Raw genomic sequence first — 13,774 nt, 5'->3', positions numbered from 1 at the left:
CACTAATTGCCAGCGCTTGTTGCTGAACATGCTCAAAACAGTTTGAACTCTTCCATATTCACAAACAACCAGTAGATTCTCACTACAACAATGAACATACACCACCATCTAACAAATCAGCACCAGAATCACTAAGAAATATTTAGATTAAGATGTTACTCATTCAAGTATGAATGTTACGTTCTTATAATACGTTCACCAATATAGCATCTCTCAGTGACAGAGCCACTCATATACAAAGGGAACTGGTGACTTTTAATGACAGGAGCAGACTGTCCGGCGCTTGGACTTTCGACAAGAGCTCACACACTGTTTCTGCCTTTATCTCGTATGATGTGCTGCATATATATTCTGGTGAATTATGCATACAATGTCTCTCCTTCACCAATGTTTTACTTTAGTGGCATGGAAACTGATTTGTTGTAAAATTTGGAATGTTTGTTGCAGCACCCATATTACTATGGGAACGAGTATTGTACACAGACGTACACACAGACACATACAAAAATGCTACTCCTGCAGCTTGAGTTAAACTAATTGAGTTAAATTTATAGTGTCCCCCTTTTTCCATTTTAAAATATAGTTTCTGGATCTTTATTTATTTGTTTGTTTGTTTGTTTGTTGTTTGTTTGTTTGTTTATTTATTTATTTATTCTTCTTTTTTTTAAATTTGAGAGCAACTACATACATCAAAACATTTCTGCAGAACATTTGTGTGCCTCAAATGTTACGATTACCCCTGTTTTGTGAGCATTATGTCTTATATATCAACACATACAGTATATCAAAGTTCCTAATTAATTAATTACTAATTTCAACCCACTTTGTTGAAACAGCATTCAATTAATTAATTACATACAAGCTAAGCAAATAAGACGAGAGCGAGAGAGAGAGAGAGAGAGAGAGAGAGAGAGAGAGAGAGAGAGAGAGAGAGAGAGAGAGAGAGAGAGAGAGAGAGAGAGAGAGAGAGTGAGAGAGAGAAGAGAGAGAGAGAGAGAGAGATAGAGAGAGAGAGAGAGAGAGAGAGAGAGAGAGAGAGAGAGAGAGAGAGAGAGAGAGAGAGAGAGAGAGAGAGAGATTCCTCTGAGTCATGCCTTGCCTCGGTGCTGCTGCTGTAGATTTTAAATGTGTGATTGTAAAGCAGAGTGTATGGTCATGCTCTCTGCCTCTGTTTAAAGCCCAGGGGATGAGTCAAGACTGAGGTCCAACTTTACTTAATCACATGGTCTAAGCAAGATTTGGAAAGGTTCCAGATGATTCTAGGGTGTTGTGCACATGCCTCAAGGGAAAAGCATAGAAAAATGTAGGAGGGTGGGGTGCGGGATCTCACACTTGGTAATCTCAGCCATACTCCTGAGGGAGCTGGTATCTTCAGGGGGCATCTTTTACTTGATGATCCCACTCATCACCTACCTCCACACTCTCTCTCTTTCTGTACCTCTTTCTCCCACCAAACCTCTTGGGATCTCGTTCCTACCTGTCAGTGTTTCTGCCTGTGGGCGGCTGTAACGGGGAAGGGAAGGGGTGCCAGGCTGTCACCGTGCCCGCTGGAGGAGTCACCTTTCTGGGATCTGAATCCTAATGAGGTAGAGAACAAGGGGGGGGGGGGAGACAGATGGGGATGAGTGCAGGTCTGACAGGCCAGCATGCAGCTCTGCTGCAAGATTATTTTTGGTCATTTATTACTATGGACGCTTTAAGAGGTTGTGCCTAACTGTTTGCTTAGAAAAAAAAAAAGAACAGAAGTGGTCTGCACACAGTCATAGCATGAACACAAATGATACAAGCACTTAAGCCTGAATAAACAATGGACTGAAAGAAAAGGAGAGTGAGGAGGGAGTGTTAGTATGAGTGGACCCTATAATAATAGGAATATATGTCAATTTTGTTCTCTGGGGACATTAGGGGGCTTTGAATTTTACCTTCTCTGGCTAAAATGGCTAGCTTAGGTACAGAATAATTTACCTACAAACAACAAGAACATTCAATAATTATTTCAGTGTTCTTATATTCTTATGCCACACACTACTGGTAGTAGTATTTATGTAAACACTCATTTATCATTGATCATAACATCACACTTTCAGAACAGTGCAGAAAAGTTACTTTAGCAACTTTACCTCTTAACCTCGTTAACCGATCCATGCTGCATTGCTCCCTACACTCTAAAAAACGATTCGTTGGCTGAACAACCATTACTTATAAAAATAAATAAACTAAACACAAAAAACAAAGTAATTTTAACTTTTCAACCTCTACTTAGCATATATAGTGTCTGTAACATAAATATATAAGTTACAAGGTGAACCTAAGTGTATGCCTAAATATACTGAAAAGAAATGTCACATCAACTAGTATTAAAAATGCATCAAAACTAAGTAATTATAACATAATATTTTAAGTTTTAAGCTTAAATTTTAAGTTAACTTAACTTGCAATTACTTAGTAGATTCTATCATGTTACATATATTTTTAAATAAGCAATGTTGTGTGTACCCAAAAATTTAAGTACATATAACAACGGTTTTCTTGTTAATTTTAAGTAATTTTTTTCCAAGATGGGTTTACTTAAAAAGTGTGATGCAAAAATGGTGCATACATATTTTAAGTATATCCAACACATCATTTTTACCAGTGTATAATTACTGTTTTGAATTAGAAAAACATAACTAGGTGACACCTTGTCCAAGAATTTTCAGTTTTACTTTCAGTTTCACTTGCTTTGGCACTAATAAAAAGTGACAACAAATGTAAATGCAAGACAAACCACAAAAAGGGAATCTTTCGCATGTGGGGGCCAAGGACAAATGTTCTTTCCTCATCCTTCCTGACTGATTTGGGTTTAGTTTGTGTTTTGTTAGGATCCTTGTCACTACATGTAGCAATCAGTGAGGCTACACAAGTAATCCAAATCCACAAGGATGGCACATCCATGCATGCTGTCACAAGGAGGTCTGGTGTGTCTCTGAGCATGGAGGAGATACCAGGAGTGAGACCGGTATGTGAGGTGCCCTGCCAGAAATCTTTAAAATGACCTCCGGCAGGTCATTGGTAGACATGTTTCTAACCAAACTGTCCATGTGTGTGGCAAAAGACAATGACATCTTCTAGTAAGACCACTAGTGTGCTCACAGTGGAGTCTCATGCAGCTCGAATTGGCATTTGCCAGAGAACACCAGAATTGGCATGTCCACCATTGGTGCACTGTTCTCTTCACAAATGAGAGCATGTTTACACTGAACACATGCAACCTTGTGCTGGGGCAGTTGGCCCTGGGTTCTTCATAGTACAAGACAATGCCTGGCCTCTTGTGGCCAGAGTGTATAGGCAGTTTCTGGATGATAAAGGTATTGATTCTAATTGAGAACCTCAGACCTGAATCCATTTGAGAACCTCTGGGACATTATGAAGCTGCCAAGTAACACCACTGACTGACTGTCCAGGAGCTCACATATCCACCATATCTTCAGGAGCATGCCCAGATGTTGGGAGCAGTGCATACAGTACATGTATGTGGGTGGCCATGCACACTATTAAGCTTTATAATTTGCTGTTAATTTGCTGTTCTTGCTGTTTCTAAAACTTTAAACAAATAAAAAGGATTTAAAAATTTGACTCTTTATTCACAGTGGAATTTTGCTGCTTGATAAATGCTGGAAGTCTTGGTCTTTATTATCATAAACATGAGGTCAGCAAAATGGTAATGCATATTTCCTGATTAGACTTTTTTTCAAGTATCAAAAACTAAGGCACCCTTTTTTCTTTTTGTTTTAAGCAGTCATTATTCAACCATACAATATAGAACAGCATTGATTGTTGCAAATATGTTCAAAGGTGTGTAAAAAAAAGTCAGCCAGTTCAAGATTCGCTTTTGTTGTAAACATGTGACCGGTGTTGACTAAAGCAGGTCAGACGGCACTCATCTTGTGTCATATAGTGCTGTAAGCCGTATCACTGACACCAAGATAGCTCGAGGACAGCTCACCGGAGACCCAGGCCTTCTGTTTGGACTGAAAGAACGGATTTCCACTAGATACAGCCAGATAGAGTCAGTGTTAATATTTGATGTGTCCCCTGGTTTTTGCAGGACACTCTTTGGTCTGCTTGGTGTATGCTGTACTCTTGCACTGTCCTCACATTATGTTGATGCAACTGTGGATTTAATCCTGAAATTGTACACTATTGCAATTGTACACTTATATGCAAAAACAGGATTTATGGCAATTAAAATTTTGCAATAATTCAGGGCATTGCCGAGCAATCATTCGTCATGTAGTTTATCCTAATCATGACTATAGGATACAGAGCATGGGATATATGTTCACAAATGTACAAATCGTGGCATGCCAGTCAATTTCAGGTACACACACACACACACACACACACACATAATTCAGTCTTCCCAAAACACCTTTCATGCTCAGGATCAAACCAGAGACCCTGGAGCTGTGAGGTAGCAACACTATATATATAAAACACTAAAAGACCCAGCACTGTTGTAATATAGGAAAATACCATTTTATTTAGCATTACAGCAGTGTTAAAATGATTGCTTTCAGTTTTTTTTTCAATTGTGAATTTGAACCTCAACAGTCCACCACCACCATCCACAACATGTTTCTTTACTTATTGTGTATGAACGAGTGCCTACTGAGTCAGAAAAGGAGATGGGAGGAGAGCAGGGTTCCATCATGCGTAGGTATATGTGAGAAAATTGTGCTCATTTGTTCCAGTGTTGCTTCATTTGTGTGAATGTTCCTAAGAGAGGGAGAGTGTGAGAGAGAAGCCAGCTCTGTCCATTATGGAGACATAAGTGCATACATATAGTATTATATCTAATGAGCAAATATTTATGGATGTCTGAATATCAGCAAATAATTATCCTAAACATGTTCCAGCACGACAGTATTCCTGTGTACAAAGTGAGCACCATAAAGACATGGTTTGTGAAGGATGAGGTGGAAGAACTCAAGTGGTCTTAACAGAGCCCTGACCTCAACCACCTGGCTTCCTCAATAGCCAGGTGGTTATTTTTATAAGAAAGCCTGAACTTTCTTATGATATTGTGGCTGAATGAACACAAATTCCCAAGACCGTGCTGAAAATCAAGTGATATGCCTTCACAGAAAATTTCAGGTTATTATAATAGTATAACAGAGGAATAAATCTGTATCAGGATGTTCAACAAGCACATATAGGTGTTCTGATTAAGTGTCCACAAACACATACACTTTTGGCCATGTTGTGTACAGTATAATGCAATATAATTTAGCATCAATTGCCAGTGTATGTAATGTATAAAGCCTGTATTTATCATAACTGCATATATAGTTGTCTCTTGAGTATCTTTGATTTTTCTCTTTTGTTAAAATATAGCACTTACTGTATAGTTATAACACTTGTGTTGTAAAGGACAAAAGCATTAACATTGACGTTGTTTTGCCAGTTCCTGAGGTCTCCTGTTTTTGCATAAAAAATGCCCTGTCATTCGCAAGGGGGCGATGAAGAGCTGTTGTATGTGCGCCCTGTGGCAATGGAAACGCAGAAAGTTTGTGTGTTTTAAGCAGAAAGAACCTGGGTCTTCTACTGATTAGAGCAAACTGCTCCCAGTCCATCTGTGCTAATAACAACCTGGGGTGGCCACCGGGGTAAATGTCCCTGCCTCGGGTAGCTCTCGTTAGCGTCTATTTAGTGTAGAAATCCCCCCTCCCCCTCCTCCCCCCCTCCCATGAACTTTGGTTGTATATAGTTATAAACTGTGCATGTTTTTATATCTTGGTATAAAACAAATGTCCCCACAAGGATAGCAATACCGAACGGACTTGACATTTGTCTAATTCTAACAAGGAAAACAGATTATAACAGCATAACTGCATTAAATCAAAAATAAAATAAAACTGTCAAAGATGCAAAAGTTTGAGGGTTAATGTTACGCGTAGGTTTAGGTATTAATAATTATTTTTGCGAATTAATAACTATGTTTTATATATAAGTTGTAATAATTATTGCGATAATGATTATAACAATATAAGGATAGTAAGACAAAGGTGTGTGCGTGCGTGTGTGTGTGTGTGTGTGTGTGTGTGTGTGTGTGTGTGTGTGTGTGTGTGTGTGTGTGTGTGTGTGTGTGTGCGAGTGAGTGAGTGTGTGTGTGTGTGAGAGAGTGTGTGTTTGTGAGGTTTCCTACTTTCACATGTGCATGTGTGATGGTGTCTTCGCATGGGATTCGCTATCACTATCACACCGGAAATGTGTGAAATTGCTCATGGTGGGGGAAGAAAAGAACATTTGTAATAATAATAATAATAATAATAATAATAATAATAATAATAATAATAATAATAATAAAAGTGCGCAGTTGTTGATCCATTCTTTTTCCTAAAAATGGGGGGAATTCCGTTTGGTCAGTAGGACTGTGCTGTATGCAGAGCATTTCTGTACAAAAATCACATTGCGTTTAAGATGCATATTAACAGGAGAGGCGAATGGCACGCGCGCGTTCGGGATTCACGCTCACGCGCAGGGAAGAGAAAACCAACCATTCGACCTGTTGGTATTCACGTCCATATCAGACTGAGAGAGCGCGGTAGAGTGGAGAAGGACAGGCAGGAGTAGTTACAGAGAGAGAGAGAGAGAGAGAGAGAGAGAGAGAGAGAGAGAGAGAGAGAGAGAGAGAGAGACAGACAGACAGACACACAGAGAGTGAGAGAGAGAGAGAGAGAGAGAGACACACACACACAGAGAGAGAGAGAGAGAGAGAGAGACAGACAGACAGACAGACAGACACACAGAGAGTGAGAGAGAGAGAAAGAGAGAGACACACACACACACACAGAGAGAGAGAGAGAGAGAGAGAGAGAGAGAGAGAGACACACACACACACACACACACACACACACACACAGAGAGAGAGAGAGAGAGAGAGAGAGAGAGAGAGAGAGACAGACACACAGAGAGTGAGAGAGAGAGAGAAAGAGAGAGAGACACACACACACAGAGAGAGAGAGAGAGAGAGAGAGAGAGAGAGAGAGAGAGAGAGAGAGAGAGAGAGAGAGAGAGAGAGAGAGAGAGAGAGAGAGTATCTTTTTAAACACCACTCAGTAAGAGGTGGTCATTGGTGTTTCATGGAGCACTGATCACCTCACACTGTTTCTCCTCTGTACCAGAAGTTGCCGCCGCTTTACGCGCAAACTTTTCCCCTTGTCACCACAAGTATGGATGTGTTTTATCCATGTTTTCAGGACTTCAGACGCTGAACCGCACTGGTTCATTCAGTACTCGTCCCGTATTCTGGCTCCCAGTTTCCCCGGGAAAGCTGTTTGTCTTTCCTATATAGCCTGCGTGCGTGTAGCGTATTGTTTTGGTTTGCGTGCGCTGAGTGTGTGCGCTGTATGTTCACTCCACGGGACTAAGCGCTGTCGGAAGGTGCGATGAAGCTGCTCGCCTGGAGTTTGCTAATCCTGAACCAGTGGATTCTGCAGAAGGTAATAGTGAAATCTCTCGCTTTAGACATCATACTGAAACACGAGTAACGCATATTTGTATGCCACCTGCACAGGGTTGTGCTCAGAATGTCGGGGTTGGATTTGTAAGCTTACATTTGTGAAGAAAGCTCAGTGTTGACAAATCAACTTTTCACCCTCGTGGCCATCGGGCACTCAGGACTTTTGTTCTTTCTTTTCGGGTTCATATACATTAGTGTTAATAACCAAATCCTGTCTCTATGGGGCGAGTCTTGAGGCAGCACTTTAACTAGGACTGTTATAGTGACAGCTGAGACAATTCCACCGGGATAAGAGCTGAATCCTGTCTTTTTTCCTCCATACGAACTAACTTTTTTTTTATTTTCTTTCTAATTCGAGCGCACGTGACGCCTTCGTTCCCTTTTTCGCTTTCATCTCATCAGTCATACCATCAGCAACTCTTTCATTTCCTCTGAAGTTGAGCGTGTACTTGCCCCGAGCTTGATTTATCTCCATTATCGTCGTTTACACAGAAGAGAGTTCGCTCACTGAAGTGTGTGTGTGTGTGTGTGTGTGTGTGTGTGTGTGTGTGTGTGTGTGTGTGTGTGTGTGTGTGTGTGTGTGCGCGCGCGCGCGCGCGCCTGGCTGTCTGCCTGTACATATTCTGCTCTTTAACTTTTACGCATGCTGTGCACAGTGTGCGATATTTAATTCTCTAAAGCTTATTGCTGTATACTGACGTTAATAAGTGTGTAATAAGTGTGTAATAACGGGTTTATTTGAGTGTCATATATCATCCATACACAACCCCTCATACTTTCACCCCCAAGCAGGTGTGTGACCAGTAATCTCATTTCCTCCCATTTCTATCTTCAGTAAGTTGATTAGAAGCTTACTACATAATTAGTTTGTTTATTTCTATCATTCATGTTTTATGAAACCTAAAAGCATTTCTCTTAGTTGCATATGATGTTTTAAAAATGTGAATTTTAAACTTCATGCTGATTTGTTGCTTTCAGGTGCTAAAAGTGCATTTTATCTTCCAAATTCTGTCTTTTCCCATGTGTAATGTGGTGTAAAATCATGTTGCATTAAAACACTCACTCTTGTCTATATAGCGATCCGATGCTTCTTTTGCAAAAGCAAATAAATAAATAAATAAATAAATAAATAAATAAATACTCATGTACACTGGCCTTCTGCCTTCAGCGTAAAAGCACTACTGATTTTTACAGGAAATGTTTGCAAAGATGTTTTTAATATTAGACTGACCCTGTTTTATAGCTGCTATTTTTACACTTCATACAGCATCATATTGATGATCCTATTACCTTCCAGTGTGAGTGTGATCATTTCATCATGACCTGCCTGTAAATCTGCAGCCTTGTGTCGCAACCTTGTCCTGCCATCCAGACGGCATGCAGAAATATGAGCCAGCGCATCATGCCTCAACATATTAGTGCCCTTATTCTGTCTTCATCAAACATGCAATTGTTGTGCGGACCAAGAAACTCACTCCTTACATAATAATTTTCCAAGGTTCAGTAGCTTAATAATCTGAAATATGTGCTCATTAAATTTCCTATTACTGCACTTAAGAACATGAAAAGTAGAAGGGAGGGAATGAGACAGAAGAGAGAAATCTATGCGCCGTCACCTGCTGTGCGGTCTGTATTTCCATGTTTGATTTTATTCTCCAAGCTGAATAATTTAAACACACTGTTAAGAGCATTTTGGAGAAAAACGTTATTTGTATCCGATGCTAATATGCGATTCCAATCCAAAGTACTCAGAATGTACTCAGCAGGAGTTATGCCTCCACCTCCTCAACGGAATACAGCACATCTGATCACATTGACCTTTGAGATTTCTAATCAAAGCTGGATGTGATTATAACAGAAACACTTAAAAATGCTAAAATAAATAAATAAATCATCTGGCAGTGTATTCTATTAATATTAATTCATGTATCTTTTGTATAATAATGAGTCAAATTCATTTTAAGGTTTTAGAAATGTTTCTTACGTCTCTGTTGAACATCCACCAATCATGACATTCTGTTGTCTTATTCTGACATCATTCTTCGAGTGCAGTATACATACTAACGGCATCTGATGAATCAATAACTAAATCTATCGTGGTTCTAAGAGTCTACTGCTATAATTACAGCACAAATGACAAGTAAAAAATTTCAGATCATATTACATTTTTTTTAATCGTGTGTTGTGCTGTACCTATATCGTTGAGTGACATTTAAACAGAAAAGGAAATTCGACTGCATCCTGAGGAGTAAGTTCTTGGATTGCCTTTACTTAGACACATGCTTGTAATTCTGCCTTCAGGTTTGGAATAGATGACAGATTACTGTCCTATGTTGCCTCCAGAAAGGAACACTTTTTTTCCCACCCAATGTGGTGCCTGCTAAAAGCTGAAGAGTGTAATAATATTTTAAAGTGACCAGTACACACACACACACACACACACACACACACACACACACACACACACACACACACACACACACACACACACACACACACTTGTGGAGTGATCCCAGTATGCGGTGTTTAGTGCCTACTCATATATAGATGTAATTAACACCTTTTAGCCAAGTGTTCAATTTATTTACAAAACATCGACATGATTGCCATTTGTTTGGCTCCCAATTTGGCAACATTGTAGTGTAGTGTGATGAGTTAGCCATGTATCCTTTTAAAGTCCATCGTACGCTTGCGACAGCTTCATGCTCCAGCCATGAGAATCCTTTCGGTATGTAATATTCTTTTCTTCTTTCATCAAAGTCATTCGTAAAGGCTATCTGAAAAAAAAAGTGTAGTTGCAGTAATAATTAGTGTTTGTTAGTGTATCCCCTTTCATTTAAGTCGTTTGTATGACATCACATTTTTGATTTAGGAATTGCCAGCTTATGGACATCAAACATTTATTTAGATTTATTTCAGCTTCTTAGTTTATTCAGGACTCCAATCATCTGTATTTGAAGATCAGTGCTGCTGAGTGTGTGAGAACATGTCACTGAATGTCAGTCAGTTTGCTTTCAGCCAGAAGAGATTTCCACTTTCTATGCCAGTGAGGTGCTGGTTATACAGCTGTGCACAGAACAAAGAATGTTTTATTTTTTTGTAACTGTATCTTGCAGGAGACTATATCGACCGGTGCAAGCAGGCGATTGTAAAATGGTTGTCAATAAGTTGTCAATTAAATCCTGTTAAGTAATGACCCAAGCACTAATTAAACATAAATTAAACATTGTGGGTTTTATATTTGTTGTTAATAATACTAACTAATTTTACAAACAAAAAGGTGCTCTTGATATGCGATTACTGGTTTATTTATAACATAAATTACAAATGAACTGTGGGGCAGATTTAAACAGTTTTACAGATTAAAAAAAAAAACAAAAAAAAAACGATCGAATAACAAAAAGACAAATCGGTGTAGTTCTCAGTCTAGTAAAGGTGGTCCAAGGTTTCTGCCTTGAGCATGTGTATTTATTATACTTACTGTTACTATGACTGATGCTGCCTGTAGATATAATTGTGATGGGATCCAAAAAAGCACAGAGTCAAATGCAGTAGCATTCCAGCTCCAGCTGATCTCTCTGTGAACACATGTGCTTCTGCACTCAAACGCAAAACACACCAATCAGGTGTTTTGATCTGCACTAACCCATCCAATCAGGTAGTAACAATTATACGCAGGCCTCCTACCTGCTTGCGGGGTAAACAGATGTGTCTAATCTTTCAGTCGAAGTAGACCAGATCTCCCCAGGCAGCCAGAGAGAGAGAGAGAGAGAGAGAGAGAGAGAGAGAGAGAGAGAGAGAGAGAGAGAGAGAGAGAGAGAGAGAGAGAGAGAGAGAGAGAGAGAGAGAGAGAGAGAGACTACCAGGTTTGTACCAGGAATGCCCATGGCCTGATGCTGTTTAGTTTAGGGAGTGTGAGTCCCGAGGCTGGGAGTTGTGCCAAGGTTGGAGCATTTAAAACACTAAGGCAAAATCTAATCACTGATACGGTTCTACAATAACTCTTCTCGACATAAAGCATCATTGAAATTTTATCATTTATTTGAGTGTCTGTTTAAAGCCTTTTTTTTTCTAAATCATCTTTGTTGCAATTTTTGGAGACCAAAAGGTGTAAAAACTGCCACATAACTACACATACTATTAGAGGTTTTTTTTTTTTTACACCTTTCCTATTGGCCAAATCTTTTGTATGCATGCTCATGTGCATATGTGTTTGCTTTCCACTCACCAGCTATAGCACACGTCACACGTCATAATGGATGATGTGGGTCTCCCGGCTATCACTCAGCCCCCTGTTTATCTCATCTTGCAAGAATTACAACTCATGCACAGCGAGAGGGAACCCTTACAGCTTAGAATGTATAAAAAGGAATCCAAAATGATTCTCCTCCATACACTCTTCTCCTGAAATGCACTCAGAGTCTGCTACACCTGTACGTATATCACCCTGAAAGGACAGGAGGTGGGAAAAGGATTACCTTGTCTCTGAACGAGAGAATGAGCGAATGAAAGAGTGAAGGACTGCTCCATAAGGAGGCTGCTAGGCTGATGACGAGGGGGGGAAGAAGGGGACAAACGGCCTTATTTATCGCCAAGCAATTACCAGTGAGGTATTTCTGCTGTAATGGCAGGAGGAAAATGAAACACTTCACCAGGGAACTGATAAAGGGACCTTATGATAAAGGGATATTGTGCTTGGGTTCATCAAACTGCCCTCTATTCCTTTTTCTTTCCTGCTCTCGCCATCTCTCTCTGTCCGTTTTTTTCTCTGCCATGTTACCAGTGTGAGACATTGCGAGACAGTGAAATATGGAGCTAAAAAGGTCTCAGAAGGCCACCTCCTGCTAAGATGTGTATCTTCGCTATGTGCTGTTTTGCATGTGATAATAAAGCCACAGGGAGAGAGGGCAAAAGTAGGGACAAAGACAAAGATGGATTGATGGCCATAGAGAAGAGTAGGCAGAAGAAGAGAGATGGCGAGGAAGGAGCAGGTAATGGATGGATAGGACAGAGACCTTAACAAAAGCAGAGAGATAGCATGAAGCATGATAGCATTTTGTCCTGCACTGTCTTTTGTCCTGCACTGTCTTGCTTGTCTTGTCCTGCACTGTTTGCACCAGGTTGCACAGTTGCACTTTATGTGGCTAAGACTACTTACATGTCCTTAGCCCTGTCTTTGTTTTATGTAGCACCTTGATCCTGGAGAAACGTTGTCTCATTTCACTGTGTACTGCAACAGCTATATATGGTTGAAATGACAATAAAAAGCTTCTTGACTTGACTTGACTTGAAGTCCAATGAGTCGAAAGAGATTTAAGCACCTCCCTAAACCCTAAATCTTTATTGTCTTGTATTCAAGGAAATTAAATACAATTTTGAATTGTCATGTAACTTAGCCGCATGTCACGTCACATTTTTTTGTGACGTGAGTGAGTTTGTGAGTTTGTTCGAATCTGTGTTCTGGAGAAGCATGTTTTTGCTTGGATTTGTGAATGTAAAACATTTAGAGAGCTGCAAACTGCCAGTTAGCTTACTTTAGATTATTATTACCATATTACTTATTTCATGCATCACATAAATATAATGTCGGAAAATAATGGAAGTGAGCAACAAATACAACAATGCATTATGGGCATTTGGTGCCCTCTAGGGCAGAGATTCTCACTGTGGGGACTGTGGATACCTAGAACTCTGTAAGGCACAGCCAAAGGGTGCAAGGTTTTTTTATGCTGTATAACTAGGTAAGTAAATAAATAAATAATTGCTCTATGCATTTAACTAATGTACATGAACTTATGTAATGAAATATATTTTACAGGTAAATAAGGTCCCATGCTGAATAAAGTTTAAGAAGTTTGAGTTTGACAGTTTTCTAAGCCTTCAGACACAAAATTGTTTGCAAAATGGCAAAACTTCCTAAGTAGTTCACTATGTAGGATATTGTGTGCAATTTCGTACACAGACCGATACAGAACCTTCCTGCTTTTAGTTTCCCCAGGTCTGCTCTGACCATGCCCCTTGATATTGTATAACACCTGACCTGATAATCATGATTAGTTTTATTGGGCTTTGTAATCTATTGGATATAAAGCCCTGGTCTTTGTTTGGAAGTCTTGCAGATAAAATGCTTTTCTAAAATGTGAATTTTTCCTGTTCCTTTTCAGTCCTAGATTCCTTTTTTGTAGCCACCTAAGTGGTGTTTGAACTTGTTATTTACAGATTACAAACATGGATTTGACACTATTGATCCCAACTATCTTTTGTGAAAAA

General features: G+C 39.6%; 1 protein-coding gene across 1 annotated transcript in view; it reads left to right on the top strand.

Annotated features, from left to right (window-relative positions):
* The first annotated feature begins 7,057 nt into the window (after nt 1–7,057).
* The window catches only part of LOC113642730 (neurexophilin-2), a 63,404-nt gene continuing 56,687 nt past the window's right edge, over nt 7,058–13,774 (top strand). The window contains exon 1 of the mRNA XM_027146344.2: nt 7,058–7,484. Coding sequence (XP_027002145.2) covers nt 7,431–7,484 — 54 coding nt within the window. The 5' untranslated portion in view covers nt 7,058–7,430. The remainder of the gene's footprint in view (nt 7,485–13,774) is intronic.

The sequence above is a fragment of the Tachysurus fulvidraco genome, chromosome 5 (genome assembly GCF_022655615.1).
Source record: "Tachysurus fulvidraco isolate hzauxx_2018 chromosome 5, HZAU_PFXX_2.0, whole genome shotgun sequence".
Lineage (NCBI taxonomy): Eukaryota > Metazoa > Chordata > Actinopteri > Siluriformes > Bagridae > Tachysurus > Tachysurus fulvidraco.
The sequence above is the reverse complement of the archived record's forward strand: the minus strand, read 5'-3'. Positions and strand labels throughout refer to the sequence as shown.